This window comes from Suricata suricatta, chromosome 4 (genome assembly GCF_006229205.1).
Source record: "Suricata suricatta isolate VVHF042 chromosome 4, meerkat_22Aug2017_6uvM2_HiC, whole genome shotgun sequence".
Taxonomy (NCBI): domain Eukaryota; kingdom Metazoa; phylum Chordata; class Mammalia; order Carnivora; family Herpestidae; genus Suricata; species Suricata suricatta.
In genome coordinates, this window is record NC_043703.1 from 146,960,342 (window position 1) to 146,979,918 (window position 19,577).

The window sequence follows — 19,577 nt, forward strand, 5'->3', positions numbered from 1 at the left end:
GACGAGCAGCTGTTGCAACCAATAGCTAGACACGTTGCTTTTCCGCCCCGCCCTCCCCCCCGCGTCCGTTGACCAGAGGTGGTTGCTCACGCCGGCCCTTGGGAGAGGGCTTTTTTTTTATGTTTTATTAATTTTTGATACCGGAGACAGAGCATGAGAGGGGGAGGGTGAGAGAGAGAAGGAGACACAGAACTGGAAGCAGGCTCCAGGCTTTGAGCTAGCCGTCAGCACAGAGCCTGACGCGGGGCCTGACGCGGGGCTCGAACCACGAATGTGAGACCTGACCTGAGCCGAAGTCGGAGGCTTAACCTACTGAGTCACCCAGGCGCCCCGGGACAGGGCTTTTCTTGAGTGCCTAGTTCCTTCCGCCTCCGCCCGGCTCACTGCGCCCTTTTAAGCCATCTGTGCGTCTCCCAGCCAACAGCACTAGACGGTAGTCCTCCCTGGCCTCTAGTCCCACTTCAGGAAACACCCCAGGAGTGGCCGAGAAGGGGCGCCTGCCCTCAGTATTATCCCTTAGTAGGACGAGAGTTTGTGGAGGTTGTCCTTAGGAGGACGGGAAATGTCGCTTTAAATGCGTTAAATGTTTATTTAGTCCCCTGAATCAGTGTCTCCAGTTGGCGCTGATGATGGTCAGCGAGCGGTGAGAGAATGTGAGGACTCAGGACCAGCTGATCTCATTCAGCCTTGCTTAGATCGGTGGCCGTGCATCCCGCAGGTGTTCGGTTTGGGGTTTATGATCTCAGGGGATTCCGATGCGAACCACCGACATAACTAGAAAATTATGAGCAGTGATTTTCTAAGCTCATTTAATAACCTGCTGTGCGAACTGTGATTTTCTATTATTCTATTTTCCTCTTCGTGTATTGGTGGATATTAGATAACGGACTACAGTTTTCACGCTGACACCTGTCCAAAGGGTTTTAGGGAGGTTTGTATTCACAGGGTGAATCCTATCAACTGAGGTTCCCTTTTTCAGAGCTGAGGGAGCATGAGCCATTTGCAGAACTTACTGTTAGATGCCCTCCTGGGAACAAAGCATGTGGACGGTGCAGCCCTCATCAAACTCCAGGAGCGAAGCTTGAGTGTAGCATCACCAGGATTTAGTGTAAGAAAAAGCCAGTTTGGGCATAAGTATTACAAACTCTTTCTGTAAAGAGCCATAGTAAACATTTTCGGTTTCTGGGCTATATGGCTCATGTCACAACTACACTACTATGCAGTTTTAATGGGAAAACAAACGGTACATTAAAAAACGGATGTGACTATGTCCCAATAAATATTTATGAAGACAAGTTTGAAATTCTTGTAATTTTTACATATCCCAAAATATTATACTACTTGTTTTTTCCAATGCTTAAAAATGGGGGAGGGGATTCTTACCTTGCAGGCCTATAGAAACAGGTAGTGGGCCAAATTTGGCCAGCCTGCCATAGTTTGCCCACTCCTAGTCTAACTTCTGCAGGTAATGCCCAGTGATGTCCGAACTCTTGTGAATGGATTCGCCAAGAACCCTTTGCAAACCAGAAGAGAAGGACTGTATTTCAAGGAAAAGGACTACAAATGTGTCCGGGCAGATGACTATTCTCTTTATGCTAAGAATGTGAGTGTTCCAGATTTGAAGACAGCTAGGCAAAAAAAAAAAAACCTTAAGAATTTGACTCCAGGGGTGCGTGGGTGGCTCAGTTGGTTAAACGGTGGGCTACAACTCAGGTCATGATCTCACAGTTCGTGCGTTCGAGCCCTGCGTCAGGCTCTGTGCTGATGGCTAGCTCAGAACCTGGAGCCTGCTTTGGATTCTGTGTCTCCCTCTCTCTCTGACCCTCCCCTGCTCACGCTATCTCTCTCTCTCAATAATGAATTTTTTAAAAATTTAAAAAAAAGAATTTGACTCTAATTTGCTCTGTCCCCCGGATCCCATTTATAAAACAAAATAAGCCCGTTATTGCGGTAGCAATGTCTGAGACAGCAGTCCAATGCCGGGAAGGCATATGCAAAAGAAAGTATGAACAGAGAGCCTAGCTGAGAAATATTCAGTCCAGAATCTATCAACTGAACCCTGCCTGAAGTCCCTCTTTCTACAACTCCATACTCTACATCCTCTTTCTTAAAAAAAAAAAAAAAAAAAAAAAAAAAAAAAAAAAGATAGCAGTTTTGTGCTTAAAACCTCTCGGCTCTCTGTTGCCTGTAAGCAAACAAGGAGGTGAAATTCACATTTATTGGATGCCCTATATTATGGCGTAAGCATACTTCATCTGCCTTATAAAGTAGCCTCATTTTACAGGTGACAAAACTGAGATTTTACAAGTTAAATAATAATTCTTCCTTAGTCATGCAGCGGAAAATGGAGTGGCAGGATTCAAGCCTAAAGCTGTCTAATTCCAAAATGTATTTTCATTATATCATTTATTCTCATTGAGATAGGGGTAGATTACAATCAGTTGGGGAACTTTTTCAAAATACACATGCTGTTATTATAAGTCTGAAATTTTTTGAGAAAAGACAACCAAATTAGTGGAAAAGAGTGAAGAGTCCAAAAACAGATATATGAGTGTATGGAAGTAAAGAAATGCCCAAAAATGTGGCTGGAGTGTAACTGCTAGTCCTGTGACGAGAACCAAAAGAAGGGCATTCTGCTTTTCTCTTCTCCAGGAAAACACTGGTGTGGTTGTTGTGAAGACCCATCTGTATCTTCTGGTGGCAACTTACACTGAAGGCATGTATCCTAGTGTTTGTGTGGAAGCCACGGAGAAGCTGGGTAAGTTTCTCTATGCCTGTCTTCGTTCCCTATGGTAGTGAGGTCTTCTGACTGCCAGTAACTGAGAGCCAATTCAAGGGAGAACTTATTGGAAGAGTACTGGGGTTAATGCAGCTGAACCACAGGAAAAATGGACTCCAGGGACAGGAATGCTGCTAGAATGCTTCTCTAGTCTGTTTCTTTTCTTTCTTTCTTTCTTTCTTTCTTTCTTTCTTTCTTTCTTTCTTTCTTTCTTTCTTTCTTTTTCTTTCTTCCTTCCTTCCTTCCTTCCTTCCTTCCTTCCTTCCTTCCTTTCTTTCTTTCCTTTTCTTTCTTTCTCTTTCTCCTTCCTCCCTTCCTTCCTTCCTTCCTTCCTTCCTTCCTTCCTTCCTTCCTTCCTTCCTTCCTTCTTTCCTTCTTTCTTTCTTTCTCTTTCAAGAGAGTAGGAAAGTGAGCACAAGTAGGGGAGAGGGATAGAGGAATAGAAGGGGGGAGAGAGAGAGAGAGAGAGAGAGAAATCTTAAGCAGGCTCAATCCTGCAACCCTGGGATCATGACCTGAGCCAAAATCAAGAGTCAGATGCTCAACAGACTAAGCCACCCAGGCACCCCTCTAATCTAAGAGTGTCAGCTTCGTTCTGTCCTATTGCAAAGCCTTCCGTGGCTGGTATCATGGCCAAGCCTCACATACTGCCTCTTAATTTCTTTTAGGACCCTGATTTGACAAGTCTTGGGTCATGTGGTTTACCCATTTATCAGTTAGCTGTTGGGGGCTAGGGGTGAGGAAGGCAGCAGGGGAGAAAAATGAGAAATGTTAACTGGTGTGGGCCACCCTTTGTAAAGGAGCCTTGTACAGAAAAATTACTGAGCCAGGCAGCTACCTTTTGGTGTCTACTGCATTCCTCTTTTGTGTCTTTATGTTTTTGAATGAAGATATAATGTAGAACTAGCTGGGAAATTATGAGAGTTGAGCTTAATGAATGATAAATTATGTTGGTGTTCAGATTTTTAAATGTAAACCTAAATTCCTAAAAAAATTTTTGGGCGGTTGCCTGAACACTCCTTTGAGACAGTAGAAGCCTCCACTTCTACTAGTGAGGAAAGCAGCCATTCTGTCATTCTTTCAACACATATTCAGTGATGATCCACCACTGTGGATCATTATTTGTGTTCTTCGACCCAAATAAACAAGGAAATCAAAACTGTAGGCAGACATAGTCTCTACCTCCCAGGCCTCTATACATGCTGTCCTATCTGTCCCTTTCTGTCCCTGCCCCTTCACATCCAGTTGTCAAATTCCTAATCATCACTGGAGACGCAAGTCACTTCTTGGGCTTCTGTCCACTATGCTATGCATTTTATGCATACCTTTATTATTACTCCATCAGAGCTCTTCCTTTACCTAGATTGTGAGCCCCTAGAAGATAAGAATTGTGTCTTAGTCTCCTATCTCCAGTACTGTAAACAGCCTCTAGTGTTGAGTAGGTAATTAATACGTTTGATGACCAAATAAATGAATGACCTCTGACTAGCAGAATCAGGGAAGGCTCCAGAGAAATGAATCTTAAAAATTAATTGAGAAATTAAGTACTATCACAGAAACACACACACACACACACACACACACACACACACACACACACACACACGTATGTAGGCACAGAACTTCCCAGTTGTCATAACTAGTTCCCTGGCATGGAGTATCATAAACCATGCTACGCAGCTGGCAATGAGGTATTCTAAGAGTAAACAGGACTGAGCCTGGACAAGACACAACTTTGGAAGCACCTAACAGAAGGAGTGACCGCCAACGCAGGAGGAACAGGCAATCACAACCACCAAGGTCCTTTTCTGGGCAAGTGTGAAAAATTTGAGGGAGGTTCAATTTCGGTAGACTAGAATTGGTGCAGGAAGACAGAACAGAGACATGTAGATTTGGGTTAATTATCTAATTAAAGGTACCCAAAAATGAGGCTAGGAAAAGGGGCAATTAGGCTGTCAAGAGGCCAGATTCTGTCTTATCAACTAATGCCCCAGCTCTCCTGTGGAGACCGCGCAAGTTGCCTCAGCTCTGCAAAGTAGCTTCTGTGGCTGGGAGTAAAGGCTGAAGTTCTTGTTTAGAACCACAAAAGACTCCAGCGAATCTGTACTGGTTAGAAGGAGATAGCCGACATGATGCTACTAAAATCCTACTTCTCGGGGGCCCCTGCGTGGCTCAGTCAGTTAAGCGACCGGCTTTGGCTCAGGTCATGATCTCATGGTTTATGAGTTCAAAAACCCCGCATGAGGCTCTGTGCTGACAGCTTGGAGCCTGGAGCCTGCTTCAGATTCTGTGTCTCCCTCTCTCTGCTCCTCCCCTACTTGCTCGCTCTGTCTCAGGGAAAAAAAACACCCCACATTAAAATCCTCCTGCTCTAGGAAGGGATGGGCTATCTTGGAAGTGGTTGGATTCTCATGAAGGATGATGGAGGTGGAGACCTACTCAGGAGCCAGTTACTGATCTCATTGCTTCTGTTTCCTTCACTTGTCTTTCATTTAATTATATTTTCTCTATCAAAAAAATTATACATGATCATTACAGAAAATAAAGAATGTGGGAAATAAAGAATCATGACTATTTACAAATGTTTTATTATGGAAGATTCTAGGAGATATCCATTTCTTTGAGAGCAGGGACCGGGTATTAACTATCCGGTTGTCCTTGTATCTCCAGCACCTGGCACATGGTCATCACTCCTAATGTCCGTGGAATAAGTAAAGGAATGAATCATACTGCAGTGATAATTTGCTGCTCACAGTAACAACCATGTTCTGTTTTCTTTCAGGAGACTATCTAAGAAGAAAGGGAAACTAAGTCATCAAGGACTATGAAAGACAGCTTTTGTTATTTTAGGAAATCGATTCTAAAGAAAAAGCAACGACTTAGTCTGTAGTTGAAAAACACTAGGAAAAAGATACTGAAAAGGAAGAATGGTTTAAGGGAGCGATTTTTCTTATTTCAAGAGATCCTCTTCTTTAATTGGAATTCTTTGATAAGCTTTACCTGTTTGATTTTTTGAAGTGTTGGTCGTTGGCATGAGTGGGAGGACACTTGTAGCCGCACAGGGCGTATCTGTTGAGGGACTCCTCTATGAGTCTCCGGGACTCCCACACATCCTGCTGGGTATGACAAGAGTGCAAGGCCCTAACCACTCTTTATCCGGGGCAGTTCTCAGGGTTATGTTCCAGGAAGTAATCTCGAAAAATGAAGTAATGTCTCCCTTCAGAACAAAGAGTGAGCTTTCTTACTGCTTGCTATAAAAAACGTAAGTTCCAGGACACCTGGGTGGCTCAGTCAGTTGAGATCTGGCTTCAGCTCAGGTCATGATCTCACGGTTCATGGATTCGAGCCCCACTTCGGGCTCTGTGCTGACAGCTCAGAGCCTGGAGCCTGCTTCAGATTCTGTATCTCCTCTCTCTCTGACTCTCCCCTGCTCATACAGTCTCTGTCTCTCAAAAATAAATAAAACATTAAAAAAAAGAAAAGGTAAGTTCCCCAAATTCAGTGTTGCCATCCTGTAAAGCTGCTCACCACATGTGTGTCAGCCATCTGTCCCTGTAGGGGACTTGGGGAAAAGGGCAACAGAAAGGCCACCCTTTGGGCCATAGTCAAAGTATTTGATGGGCATTCCACACTCCCCACCATCTGTGGACATCTGATTTTGTTGAACATTGGAAATAGCCTTTCAAAAATTAACTCAAGGGCATGTGGGTGGCTTAGTTGGTTAAGCATCTGACTTTGGCTCAGGTCATGATCCCATAGGTCATGGGTTCAAGCCCCACATGGGGCTCTGTCTGTGCTGACAGCTTGGAGCCTGGAGCCTGCTTTAGATTCTATGTCTCCCTCTCTCTTTTTCTGCCTCTCTCTCTCTCTCTCTCTCTCTCTCTCTCTCTCTCTCTCTGCCAAAAATAAAAATATTTAGGGGTGCCTGGGTGGCTCAGTCGGTAAGCATCCGACTTTGGCTCAGGTCATGATCTTGCGGTTTGTGGGTTCAAGCCCCGTGTCAGGCTCTGTGCTGACAGCTAGCTCAGAGCCTGGAACCTGTCTTTGCATCCTGTATCTCTCTCTCTGACCCTCCCCTGCTCACACTGTCTCTCTCTCTTTCAAAAATAAATAAAACATTTAAAAAATTTTTAATAAAAATTAAAAATACTTAAAAAATCAACTCAAAAAAACTTTTTTAATCAACTCAAGAAGATTCTTGACTCTGTCTCCCTTACTTCCTCCTGGCCCACACAATGGAGTATGGCCAATGAATGCAACCATTTCCAGAAAGGGTTCATCTCCTCTTGTTGGGACGTTATAGAACCTATTTTGAAAATTCAGTATTCCATCCTGTCCGTTTCTGGGCATGATGCCTCTTTCTTTCCCCTAACAGCAGCTCCAGGCCAACTGGCTGGCACACCCTTCAGGTGCCCCTGAGGAGGGAACATCTTACACCACTGGCATCAGGTCTTAGATGTTTCGCAGTCCTTGACATTATCCAGCAGCGAGGGAGTTTTCTGAATTCCGAAAACATGCTGCCTGGGGCTTCCCATGTAGATCTACCTATAAATTTTGGTGTCAGTCCTCATGCCAATGATTTCTCCTTGTAAGTCAGCACATTGACTCCTGGATTGTATAACCTAGTGGTGTGCATTATCCACCCACTCTCCACACGCTGTCCAGCTGGGCAAGGCAGAAGGTCTGACCCTTGGCTGTGGTGATCTCTAAAGTGCTAGAAGCCTCTTGCATGTTCACCAGCTGGTCAGCCAGCCTTTCCTAGACACTTACTCACTGCCCTGCTAGGTGCCTTGTGGGGCCCTTTTTGTAAACCACCTCAAGGCAAATGCCTCGCTGTCTGGAGCCATCCTATCAGATCTGTCCCGTTACTCCCTATAATCCTCATTATAAAGTTCCAGCTATTCAGAGGGACCCACAAAAGTGACCCTTTGGTGTCACCGCACAGCACCTGCAGAGGTGTCCTGGGCCAGATGACCTCTGGCCCAGGGGTCTCCAAACTAAAGATATTTGTGTCCTAGTGATCCACAAAGACTTTAGAACGGGCACACAGGCATGAATGGATGTAAGTGATTAATTTTCTTCCAGATCCTCAACTTCCATATGTACTTGCCTAAAACTGCTGTGGTTGAGGAGTCGTGTCAGCGCTGGCTTCCCACGTCCCCTCCCCAAGCACCCACTCCCCCGGACGCAAGCACCCTCCCCCAGGACCCAAGCACCCTTCCCCCCAGACACAAAAGGAAGCTACCCTCTCATCCAGCCCCAGTCTTGCCATGATGCTTGGCTTGGAGGGCAAAAACTGAAGTATTCCAGAGGAAAGGAGAATTCTAAATATTTTTTGACATTTTCAAATCCATCCTCCATTGTCAAAAAATACATCCCATGTGGAGAGATCCATGAGAATAAAGTAAAAAGAGCATTACTGAGAAATAGTGAAAATCTTTGTGTCGTAATTGTTCTGAGAGGAAGGCTTTATGTCTTAACTATATTTCTTTTTTTAATGTTTATTTTGAGAGAGGAAGGAGGGAGAGGCAGAGAGAGAGGGAGAGAATTCTAGGAGGGGATGAGATCATGATCTGAGCAGAAATCAAGAGTCAGATGCTTAATCGACTGAGGCATCCAGACACCCCTATATTTCTTAAAATTCAGAATTAAGATGATTATCATAGGACATGTATTAACATGATTACTTGAATTGAAAAATGAGAAATCTTCTCTGATAGCAAGTAATTTTATTTGGCTGATTAACGATGAGGTTGGCTTTGCCAATAAGAATGTCACAGATGTTTTTCATAATTAAGTCTGCAGCTTCAAGATGTTAATGAAAATGTATTTGAAGTATGTGATAAGGTAGAAGGATTTGATTTTTAAAAATTGTCTTTGCAAAAGTGTATTGAAATTAACATTTTTACTTTCCAAATCCTTTGTGACTGTATCAATTTAAACAAGGTGTCTTGGGCACCTGGGTGGCTCCTTGGTTACCAGCTCAGGTCATGATCTCACAGTTCAGGGCTTCAGGGATTCAAGCTCTTGGAGCCTGCTTGGGGATTCTCTTTGTCTGCCTCTCCCTCCGCCACTTGCCCCTTCTCTCTCTCTCTCAAAATAAATAAACTTTTAAAAAAGTGCCTCTAAGTGAAAAAAATAGCAGATATAATTAATAATCATTTGATACATCTTCACAAAGCTTTGTGTTTGTATAATCCCAGAAGCTACGAACCTGAACAACACTTAGGTGTGGATAACAAATCCTTTACAGGTTGATTGGTTTCCAAGTCTTTGCTTTCAACAAAATTGAAGAAAGACCTAATTAAGTTGCCAGCTAATAGATCATTGAAAATAATTTTTGATGATAGATCATTATATAGTTTTTAATCATATAACTCAGAGGTATTCAGAGAATTGGCTGACATTTCTATAATGAAATTTCTCTTTCCCATCTAATTTATGCAAATTAGATTCCTCAGAGCTTGTCTATAAAAATGAAAAATAGGAAGAGAATTTATGTTGATCCCAGTCTCATTCCAGGAATGAGTAATATTCATCCACAGACATAATAATTACTTAGAAAAATTCAACCCCACCAGTGGTCATTAAGAGACACCTTTCCAATAAAATTTTACTTCTCATATTTGATAACTATTAATATTTAAAATAATACTTACAATAATATAAAAATTCAAAACAATGTTTTGATCAATTGTGAACTAATAACACTGTAATGATAATAAATTCCAGAAGAAATGTAACACAGCCCTATGGTCACAGGAAATAACTTTTTAAATTAATGTCAGTTTTTGTACACACTTTCTTGCAGATAAGAATGATCAATAAAGCAGGAAATACAGCAGTAGATGATTCTATGAGAAAAGTAGGAGGTAAATATGAGTACGAGAAGAAAAACGGCATTTTAAAACTTCTAACCATTAAAGATCTGTTTGGGGTATTTGTAGTGGATGATCATAAATACCAAATTGCTCTGAAATCTGGATTCTACTTGACACATTTATTTTTTCTTTATGTTTTTAGAGAGACAGAGAGAGACAGTGGGAGCAGGGGAGGGTCAGAGAGAGAGACACAGAATCTGAAGACAGACTCCAGGATCTGAGCTAGCTGTCAGCACAGAGCCCTGTCGCAGGGCTCGAACCCACGAACCTTGAGATCATGACCTGAGACAAAGTGGGATGCTTAACTGACTGAGCCATCCAGGCGCCCTGCTACTTGACACATTTAAAAGCCTGATATGAGTGGAGCCCCTGGGTGGCTCAGTTAGTTAAGCATCCAACTCTTGGCTTCAGCTCAGGTCATGATCTCACAGTTCATGAGCTTGAGCCCTGTGTCAGACTCTGTGCTGACAGAGCGGAGCCTGCTTGGGATTCTCTCTTTCCTTCTCTCTCTGCCTCTCCCCTGCCTACGTGCTCTCTCTCTCTCAAAATAAATAAATAAGCTTTAAAAAAATAAATAAGTAAAAGCCTGATAGGGGTTTTAAAATGTTAGTTATGACCAGAAATCATACCTTTTGCACTATTGAAGATTAAATATTTTAAATATTGGGGTGCCTAGGTGGTTCAGTTGGTTAAGCATTTGACTCTTAATTTCATCTCAGGTCATGATCTCATGGTAGTGAGATCGAGCCCTGGGATAGTTCTTCACTGGGTCCTGGGTGTGGAGACTGCTTAAGACCTTCTCCCTCCTCTTTCTCTGCTCCTCCCCCACTCGTCTTCTCTCCTCTCTCTCTCTCTCCCTCCCTTCCTCACTCCCTCACTCTCCAGGGGAACTGTCTGTCCCAGGAGCTCCCTTGACTCTTAGCTCAGGAGACCCCCTCTTTTTTTTTAATTTTAAGTTTATTTATTTTGAGAGAGAGAATCCCAAGCAGGCTCCACACTGTCAGCACAGAGCCCAGTGTGGGGCTCAAACTCACAAATCATGACCTGAGCTGAAACCAAGAGTCAGATGCTTAACTGACTGAGCCAGCCAGGTGCCCCAGGAGGCCCCTTCAGAACAGTCCTCCACCCTCTCCTTGCCTGCTGGACTGGTTTTGTATGAACCCAGTGCTGATCAAGGCTCCCTGAGCTCCAGAACTCTGGAGGGCTCCTCACCCTTGGTGCCTTCTATGACCCAGGCCCCACCTGACCTTGGCTTGTCTCTCATCACACCCTCAAGGCACTAGATGGTTTATCTTCCCAAAGCCAAGCCTACAACCCCCCTCCCCTGTGCCTTTGCTGGCTCACCATCTTCTCACCTGGATTGCTGCCACAGGAAGCTACAAAAGGAGCTGACACTGCTCATCCCGCCCGGCACTGGGGATGTGGGCACAGCTGCCATTCAGTGGGCCAGACTGTTAGGAGCCATCCCCTGGCGACCACGAACCCCAAGGAGAACATTGAGATGGCCTGGAGGCTGGGTGCCACAGCAGGGTTTGATGATAAGGAGGACTTCTCTGAGAAGGGGCTGAAGGCCCTGCAGGGTACGGATATGCACGTTTCTGCAGGGGCCTGTGCATTTGGAGGAAAGGCCAAACTGATCCCTACTCCCCAGCTCAACCCTTGTCTCGGGTCTACCTACTCTTCTTCCATAATCTTTTCCTCCTCTTTTCTCTCTTGTACCAGTTACCTACTGTTGCATTACAAGTTGCCCCCAAACTTAGTGGCTTAAAACAGCAAACATTTATTATCTCACAGTTTCTATGGGTCAGGAACCTGCGAGCAATTTAGCTGAGTCCTCCAGCTCAGGGTCTTAGGGTCTCGGAAGGCTGCAACCCAGGTGTCAGCCAGAGCTGGAGCCATCTTTAGGCTGGACTGGGGCGTGCTCTGCTTCCAGGCTCACTCCTGTGGTTGCTGGCAGGCCTCGGAACTTTAAGTGTTAGCCAGAGACATCACTTCTTTGACATAAGAGTTCTCCATAGGGCCGCTCAAAACATGGCAATCATTTGCTCTGGGGGAAGCCAGGCAGTTCTGCTGACCTCACCAGGGGACACTGGCTTCAGTAAGCTGACAGACCATCTAGGCCTATTGGTCCAGGGAACCTCAATTGAAACAGCTTGTTTCTATTCCATGAAGTCTCATTCTCTGGTAGAGAACATTCTCCACAAGATGGCGAAAAAGTTCTCAGTAGCAAGAGAGGGCAAGTTCAACATGTAAGCTCCTGCATTATTTCCTTGGCTAAGGCAAGTCACATGGTCAAGCTCAAAGTCAGTGTGCGAGGGAAATACATACAGTACTTTGGGTTGTGGTTACAGGAAGATATGGTTGAGACTATGAGTGTAGCATTCTACCTCAATTTTTAAAAATTTTAAATGTTTCATTTCTTTCACATAGTTCTACATATAAAGTGCTTAAAAGTTCTTTTCCTTTTTTATTTTGTTCCCTACCTCCCATGACAGCACTCTCTCCCAGAGAACTCAAAATAACTTATATATAAAAATAACTCTCTATAAAAAGATGCTATATCTTTTTTCATGCTCATATGATCATATAAGTAGGTGTGGATAGCCATGTTTATGCACATACGGACATTTGACATTGTTTTACCAAAATATCATTCTCGTTAAATATTTCACATAAATCCCTCTATGTCAACTGCTACAGCTCTAAGGCATTTTTCAAATGGATGTATGGTATCATTTATCCAGCCATTCCCCTAGTAATAGGACTTACTTTGTTTCTACTTTTTGTCACTATGATCAATGCTGCAAGAAACATTTCTGTACATATGTCCTTACATATTGGCATTTCTTACTTCCATAGAACAAACACTCCAGAAACAAATACTATATTCTCATTGTTATCATTATCATAGTATTTTCTGACATCCGGTAATATACTTACTACTGTTTTTCATATATTTCTTGGCCATTTGATATAGATGGCAAGAGGAGAGACAGTGGCTGACAGGTATTTTAAAAATGTTTTTCTAAGTTTTTGAGAGAGAGAGAGAGAGAGAGAGCATGTGTATTCTTCAAAACCAGTGCTTAACAGCGGGGGGGGGGGCGGCGCGGAGGGGGGCAGACAATGAGGAGCAATTTTACCCCCAGAGAATGTCTGGAAGCATTTTTTATTGTCATGGCTGGATAGTGGGTGGAGTCCAGGGATGCTGTTAAACATTGCACAATGCACAAGGCAGTCTTTCAAAAATAATTATCTAATCCAAGGGCGCCTGGGTGGCTCGGTAGGTTAAGTGTCCGACTTTGGCTCAGGTCATGATCTAATGGAATTCAGGTTCCTGAGTTCCAGTCCTGCATAAGGGCTCGGTGTTTACAGCTCTGAGCCTGGAGTCTGCTTCAGATTCTGTGTCTTCCTCTCTCTCTGCCCCTCCTCCACTCGTCCTCCGTCTCCCTCTCTCAAAAATAAAACATTAAAAAAAAGAATGATCTAGTCCAAAATGTCAACAGTACCAAATTTGAGAAACCTGATGTAGCCTATTCGTAGCTTTAACCAGTCAAAATTGCCTCCCTGGGCAGCATCTTCCAGGCGCGGCTCCCTCATCCCCGGGAGGAAGGGCAGAAGTAGTAAGGATCGCAGGACGGCTTTTACCTTCCCCTTTCTCCAGTTCTCCCAGCAGCACCCAGCTTGCCCCACCATACTCAAGATGATGGCCTCACTGCGTCAGTGAGTTAAAAGCCTACCCTGGGTGGAATATGGACCGATTCCAGTCCAGGAGTCTAGTTCCCTAGAGAGAAGAAGTTTTCTCTTTTCGAAGTAAGGCTAGAACAGCATTTCCGGCCAACCAGAAGAAAGACTAGTTTCCGAGGCTCAAATGGGTAGAGAATCTGATTCGCTATCACTAGCTTTGCAGGGGGAAAGAAGAAGAGGAGGGTTGGTCCAGGTCAGTCCCACCCCTGGCGCTGTCCAGAGTCCAGCCGTTCTTAGCGGTCGCGGCCGAGACAGTGCCGGACTCCGGGGTTCTCCTGCTCCAGGGACCCGAGCGAGCGCAGGACCCCGCCGCGCCGCCCAGAGCAGCGGAGAGCCCGGCCGCAGGAAGTGTCCAGGAACTCACACCCGGGCGGGTGAGTGGGGGATTCCAACTCAGAGGGAGCGCAGCTTGCCTCACGCTCTGGCGTGTCTTCCCCCTCCGTTGCATCCTTCTGGGACAGCGTAACCCAGTCCTAACCTGTGTCTTCTGCCGGGTGTCCGTGTGCGGGCAGCTGGGACCCTAGTGGGAAGGAGGGCGGGGCGCGGCGCGGGCCGGAAGTCCTCCAGACCTCTTTTAAAAGGAAGCCGCTGGCCGGCAGGGGGCGCTGCAGCGTCGGCTTGGGCGCTGCGCTCTCCGAAGCACGTCGGGCTCCCTCCCTTGCTCCTACAGAGACCCCAGGGAACATGTTAGCTGTGCACTTTGACAAGCCGGGAGGACCAGAAAACCTTTACTTGAAGGAGGTGGCCAAGCCCAGCCCAGTAGAAGGTGAAGTCCTCCTGAAAGTGGCGGCCAGCGCCCTGAACCGGGCTGATTTACTCCAGGTACCCACTGGTCCGGGAGGAGCTTCGGGGCCTTGGAGAAACATTCACCAGGCAGATAAAGGAATGACCTAGGGCATGGCCAGTAACACTCTTCGTGATACCTCGCAGAATGTGTGCGGGGGTTCTAACACAAAGAACATTTAGCGTCCTTTGTTTAGGGGTTCTGAGACAAGGAACCATTTAGCCTCCTTTGTTTACACAATATATAAGGATATTTGCAAAGCAGCATCTACCCTGTGTTAATCCATTATCTGCTCAGGCTTCCATTTAAGGAGATGGGAACTACCATTTGTTGGGGCTGGGTGGGTGTGTGTGTGTGTGTTAGGCTCTGTTCTGTCTCATTTACTCCTCAGGCAACCCTGTTTACCATTTGTATTATACAGATAAGAGGAGAGTCAGGTTAAGCAATACTCACAAGGTCACACTAGTAATCAGGGCAGCTGTAATTCACACTGAGGTCTGGTGTGGCTCCAAATTTCTGCATTCGTTCCGCTCTGAGGGTCCTGGAGCTGGCAGGGGGCTGTACTCTAGGAATCTTCTTTTTTCTGCTCTTTGAAGCACAAAACGGAGCCAGCTACATTGATTGGGATAATTGAGAAATGTGTGCCAGAATCAGGTGGGGCACTTTTCCAAAATAAACATTACCACAACCCAGGCATAGGTACTTTGAAAAAGCTCCTCAAAAGGTTCTAGTGCCCTCTTAGTTCCGCCCCTCTGGTCTGAAACCTGCAGGCCCAGGCTTCTCAGGCTTGCAGTGAGTACAAAGCCTGGCACTTGCTATAGAAGAACTAACTTTAAGGAGTCTACAGTTTTGTTCCTCATTCTGCTGATTTGCTTTGTGCTCTTGGACAAGGCATTTCCCTGTGCTAGTCTCAGTTTCTCTATTTGTAAAACAAGGTGTTTTGATGAAGTAAACAGCTAAGGACCCAACCAGTTCTGACTTCCACTGACTGTGTGACCTATAGGATCTGAATTACTCCTCCTGTCTCCTGTCCTGACTTAGCAAAACCTGACTTTATCCTGATTTTTCTGAGAAAAAGAGGGGCTAATGGAAGAGGGCCAGGGATGGTGACACACATTTCTGATCATGCTCACCACTTAGTGCACCCCTTTTTCTGCAGAGACAAGGCCAGTATCCCCCACCCCCAGGAGCCAGCAGCATTTTGGGACTGGAAGCATCTGGACACATAGCAGCGCTGGGGCCCGCCTGCCAGGGGCACTGGAAGATTGGGGACACAGCCATGGCTCTGCTGCCTGGGGGGGGACAGGCGCAGTATGTTACTGTCCCTGAAGGGCTTCTCATGCCCATCCCAGCAGGACTGACCCTGTCCCAGGCTGCAGCCATCCCAGAGGCCTGGCTTACCGCCTTCCAGCTGTTACATCTCTTGGGTGAGGAGCTCCCCCCCGCCCCCCCCCATGCTCACTCCATACAGTGTGGCTCAGTTACTTCATGACTCAGCCACCCCAAAACCCAGCAGCCCTCAGAGGCAGCTTTCGCCAGGCCACTGAGTCACACCCAACCCCAGCACCGCACCCTAATGTACTGTCAGTAGGATCAGGTCCCCGTAACCTGTTAGCAATGGCTTGGTGTGGCGGCTGAAGATCATGGTTAGCAGGTGGGCCGGGAAAGCATGGATAGAAGATCTTTGCGCTTCTTCATCTTGCAGGCCCGCCGGCAGTCCCGGCTGCTCAGAGCCCTACCAAGCTGCTCTCTGCGAGCCTAATGTGGCAGAAGGGGCCCTCCAACCAACTTTTCTTCCTCCCCAATCCCACTGATGAGAGGGAGCCCAAGGAGACTTGGTCCCTGCCATCAGGGAGTTCAGTGAAACTGGGAAGACCAGGCATGCACCTAGAACCATAGAATTCAGAAGGCGGTCCTGTCTCTATTATAGACTCCAGAGGGGAACAGTTAATGTGGGTAAGGGTGGCCAGAGAGAGCTCTCTGGAAGAGAAGGACTTGAAGGGGGAGTAAAGTTGAGATGGACAGAAGGCAGGACAAGGTGGTGTAAGAGCATGTCAAGGTGAGATCGGCTGCTCTACTCAGAGTGAAGCACAATGATTATCATCTGTGACAGAGGAGACTCGGACTGGGAGGTAGTGGCCTTGAGTGGCACATGGTCTGGACTGGATGCAAAAGCTAACTGAGAACCACCTTACATTTTGAAGAGAAAGTGACATAACGAAAGCTCCATTTCAGGAAGAGAAGCCTGGGGTTGTCCGTGGTGCCTGGCTCACCGAGACCAGATGGAGGCCAGTTTCAGACTAAAGAGGGAATGGCTTCAGGTGGTGACGGTGCGGGTAGCGGTTACTTCTTACTAAGGTATATATCAGAGATGTGCACCTCAGTATTATGACTTCATGAGTAAAATATAGATTGTGGATGTGGCTGCTAAGAGCTGTTTCAAAAGCTGTTTCCCACTTTGACAAGAGGCAGGAAAACAAAAAAGAATTGTCGAGAACGCTTAAGAGAGCAAGAGATTTGGCATTGGTGGCCTGGGGCCGGGCGCGTGTGGTAGAATATGCCTGCGTGGGGAATGTGTAACACTTGCAAAGTAAGGAGAATGTTTCCTGTACTTTGTGTCACAGGAAACGTTCAGGCTGGAGACTCTGTGCTAATCCATGCAGGATCAAGTGGTGTGGGCACAGCTGCCATCCAACTCGCCCGGCTGGCTGGAGCTATTCCTCTAGTCACAGCTGGCTCCCAGCACAAACTTCAGATGGCAGAGAAGCTTGGAGCAGCTGCTGGATTCAATTACAGAGAAGAGGATTTTTCTGAAGCAACACTGAAATTCACCAAAGGTAAACAATAGCTTCTGCAGCCCAACAGGAATTTCAGAGATGATTAAACAAAATCCTCGCCAGTTCAGGCTGCCGGTGCTCTGGCTCTGTCTTGCCTCTGCTAAAGGCACAACAGCTGCCCTGGCCATTTTCTAGTACTCTGGTGTTTGACCTCTGGAGACAGGCAGACAGTATTTAGGACTAAAATGTTTCTGTGTGCATTCTTCTAAGTGATATGATTCTGACTCATTTTAGAAACTGGATAAATCCAAGAGTTGGCCTGGAATTATCCAGGACCTCTTTTTTCAAGTCACTCTGGAATGAGTTAACAGAAGCGTAGGGCAGAGACCAGTTTAGTGCTGGTCATAGTAGGGGAAGGATGGTAGCTCCCCAAATGGGTTATGCCTCTGTATTCGAAAGCCAAATCTGTATATTTTGGGGTCATCCTTTTCCATTTTTCCACATGAGTCAAAAAGGAGAGATGAAACCAAAGCAGCAAAATGATTCAGACAACCCAGTGCAGACACTTGATCATTTAGATGTGAACTAGCCTGCCCTGTAGACTGGGTGGATTTCCCCTGTTCTGTTCTCATTCATGCTTGGGTGCCAGTAAGTTCTACACTTACACAGGGATCCTGGGAGATAGCAGGTCACGGCATTGCCCCATTTCCCTCTTGCTGTGGCCAGGAATCATAAAAGATGAACTATAGCACAAATGTATGATAGACTTCAGCTATCTAAAATCTACAGCAATGTTTCTTTGAGCAGTGCTTCTAGTTCTAACGTATACATTGTGCACATGTGCTTATAGCCAGCTATTCACAAATATACCATGGAATCTTACTTTGCACAAAGCTTTCTGTGTCTGACTAGCATTACAAATCTGTGTTTCATGGGAAAGGTGCTGGAGTCAACCTTATTCTAGACTGCATTGGCGGATCCTACTGGGAGAAAAACGTCAACTGCCTGGCTTCTGACGGCCGCTGGGTTCTCTACGGTCTGATGGGAGGAACTGACATCCACGGACCTCTATTTTCAAAGCTACTTTTTAAAAGAGGAAGTCTGATCACCACTCTGCTGAGATCAAGGGACCAAAAGGTGAATAATGAATGAAAAGATGATTTAATTATTGCCCCCCAAAAAAGTGTGATTTGTTTACATAACTCCAAAAAAGTTAGATCTGACACATCTTCTGTTAGAGTGCCGATGTAGAAACCTACCCCGCTGTGGATAAATAAGTAACCATTTTCACAGAACTAATTAAAATTGGTCAATAGAAGTCTCAACGTCTTGGAAAGAAGGTAGCTAATACTTCACATATTATTTAACCTTTATTATTATTATTTAACAATATTAGGAAATACTTCTGATAGTTCCAAGTTGTTGTCTTCAAAGGCAGAACTCTTCTCGGTGTGATAAAGCCGTTTAGGTGAGTAGGGTTAGTTAAGGCTGGACCTTCAACAGATTATATGTTACTGAAATCTTTTCTTTCTTCTTTTTTCTTAAGGTTTTTTTTATGGTTTTTATTTATTTTTGAGAGACAGAGACCACAAGCAGGGTAGGGTCAGAAAGAGAGAGAGAAAGATACAGAATCCAAAGCAGGCTCCAGGCTCAGTCCGAGCTGTCAGCACAGAGCCTGATGCGAGGCTCAAACCTACAAACAGGAGATCATGACCTGAGCTGAAGCCAGATGCTTAACCCTTAACCGACTGAGCCACGCAGGCGCCCCTACTGAAATCTCTTCTGTGTGGCACTCTAGCACGTGCCAGATTTGGGAATGTTTCCCAACTAGGGTTTCACACCTAGGTGTGAACTTAAACATTAAACAGAGCTTAAACATTCTTTTTGAACTGAGCCTATAGAAGTCCTGTCTGTGCCCCAACTCCTGCTTTAAACCTTTAAGAACAGTCCTGTTGTCTGTGCCACTAATATTTTAGTCCAGGATTCAGTCTTTATCTGCTACAGAAGAGAGGTTATACATTTGGGGGCGCACACACATGCTGGTAGTAAAGGAGTTAGGTACCCCTGTGTGCATTTTCAGATGTATACACGTTTCAGAGAGAGCACAAAGGCTAGTAAATAAGCAGGATGGGGAGTAGCAAGGTAAAGAAGCCTCTGTCTAGACTGATGGTCTCCTTTTCCTTATCTTAAGTACAAGCAAATGCTGGTGGAGGCTTTCACAAAACAGATTCTGCCCCACTTCTCCACGGAGAGCCCACAACGTCTACTGCCGGTTTTGGACAGAGTCTACCCCGCGACTGCAATCCAAGAGGCTCACGAATACATGGAGAGCAACAAGAACGTGGGCAAAATCGTCCTGGAACTGCCGCAGTGAAGGAAGAGGGGACAGTACTCCGCCTTCTCAGGACAAACTTGGACAAAGTTCACAGTACGCAGGAAGGAGATCGGGTACTACTCCAGGCCGCCCTGTAACCCATTGGCCCTCCCCCAGCCTCGTCAACTGACCCGTATAAAGCTGATCGAGGGAAATAAAAAGAGAGAAGATCGAAAAAGCGTCCATCTCACTGTGGCTGCCCCAGATCGCGTACTGAGGCCGCCGGGGGGGGGGGGGG

The 19,577-nt window shown here is 45.7% G+C and overlaps 2 protein-coding genes across 6 annotated transcripts; both read left to right on the plus strand.

Annotated features, from left to right (window-relative positions):
* The first annotated feature begins 5 nt into the window (after positions 1-5).
* PFN4 (profilin family member 4) lies at positions 6-5,778 on the plus strand. 4 transcript variants are annotated; one of them, XM_029938218.1, is made up of 5 exons: positions 6-78; positions 980-1,108; positions 1,466-1,603; positions 2,653-2,758; positions 5,562-5,778. In XM_029938218.1, exons 2-5 carry the CDS (start codon positions 992-994, stop codon positions 5,588-5,590), a joined length of 390 nt encoding a protein of 129 aa, XP_029794078.1. In that variant the 5' UTR covers positions 6-78; positions 980-991; the 3' UTR covers positions 5,591-5,778. The 4 variants fall into 4 exon arrangements, with proteins under 4 accessions (XP_029794078.1, XP_029794079.1, XP_029794076.1 ...); XM_029938219.1 differs by lacking the exon at positions 6-78 and adding an exon at positions 253-273; XM_029938216.1 differs by lacking the exon at positions 6-78 and adding an exon at positions 313-433.
* A 7,735-nt stretch (positions 5,779-13,513) lies between these two features.
* TP53I3 (tumor protein p53 inducible protein 3) lies at positions 13,514-19,517 on the plus strand. 2 transcript variants are annotated; one of them, XM_029936337.1, is made up of 6 exons: positions 13,588-13,778; positions 14,075-14,226; positions 15,348-15,615; positions 16,813-17,025; positions 17,906-18,102; positions 19,157-19,517. In XM_029936337.1, the coding sequence occupies exons 2-6, from the start codon at positions 14,089-14,091 to the stop codon at positions 19,337-19,339; spliced, it is 999 nt and encodes a 332-aa protein (XP_029792197.1). In that variant the 5' UTR covers positions 13,588-13,778; positions 14,075-14,088; the 3' UTR covers positions 19,340-19,517. The 2 variants fall into 2 exon arrangements, with proteins under 2 accessions (XP_029792198.1, XP_029792197.1); XM_029936338.1 differs by lacking the exons at positions 14,075-14,226; positions 15,348-15,615 and having other exon boundaries at positions 13,514-13,778.
* The last annotated feature ends 60 nt before the right edge of the window (positions 19,518-19,577 follow it).

What these genes read in the sequence shown, in the direction of transcription:
- PFN4 (XM_029938218.1), top strand. Translation starts at nt 992, where the DNA reads ATGAGCCATTTGCAGAACTTACTGTTAGATGCCCTCCTGGGAACAAAG. An exon ending in TAGCATCACCAGGATTTAGT is followed by an intron (nt 1,109 to 1,465) that starts GTAAGAAAAAGC and finishes TAACTTCTGCAG; the next exon opens with GTAATGCCCAGTGATGTCCG. An exon ending in GGAAGCCACGGAGAAGCTGG is followed by an intron (nt 2,759 to 5,561) that starts GTAAGTTTCTCT and finishes GTTTTCTTTCAG; the next exon opens with GAGACTATCTAAGAAGAAAG.
- TP53I3 (XM_029936337.1), top strand. Translation starts at nt 14,089, where the DNA reads ATGTTAGCTGTGCACTTTGACAAGCCGGGAGGACCAGAAAACCTTTAC. An exon ending in ACCGGGCTGATTTACTCCAG is followed by an intron (nt 14,227 to 15,347) that starts GTACCCACTGGT and finishes CTTTTTCTGCAG; the next exon opens with AGACAAGGCCAGTATCCCCC. An exon ending in TGAGATCAAGGGACCAAAAG is followed by an intron (nt 18,103 to 19,156) that starts GTGAATAATGAA and finishes CCTTATCTTAAG; the next exon opens with TACAAGCAAATGCTGGTGGA.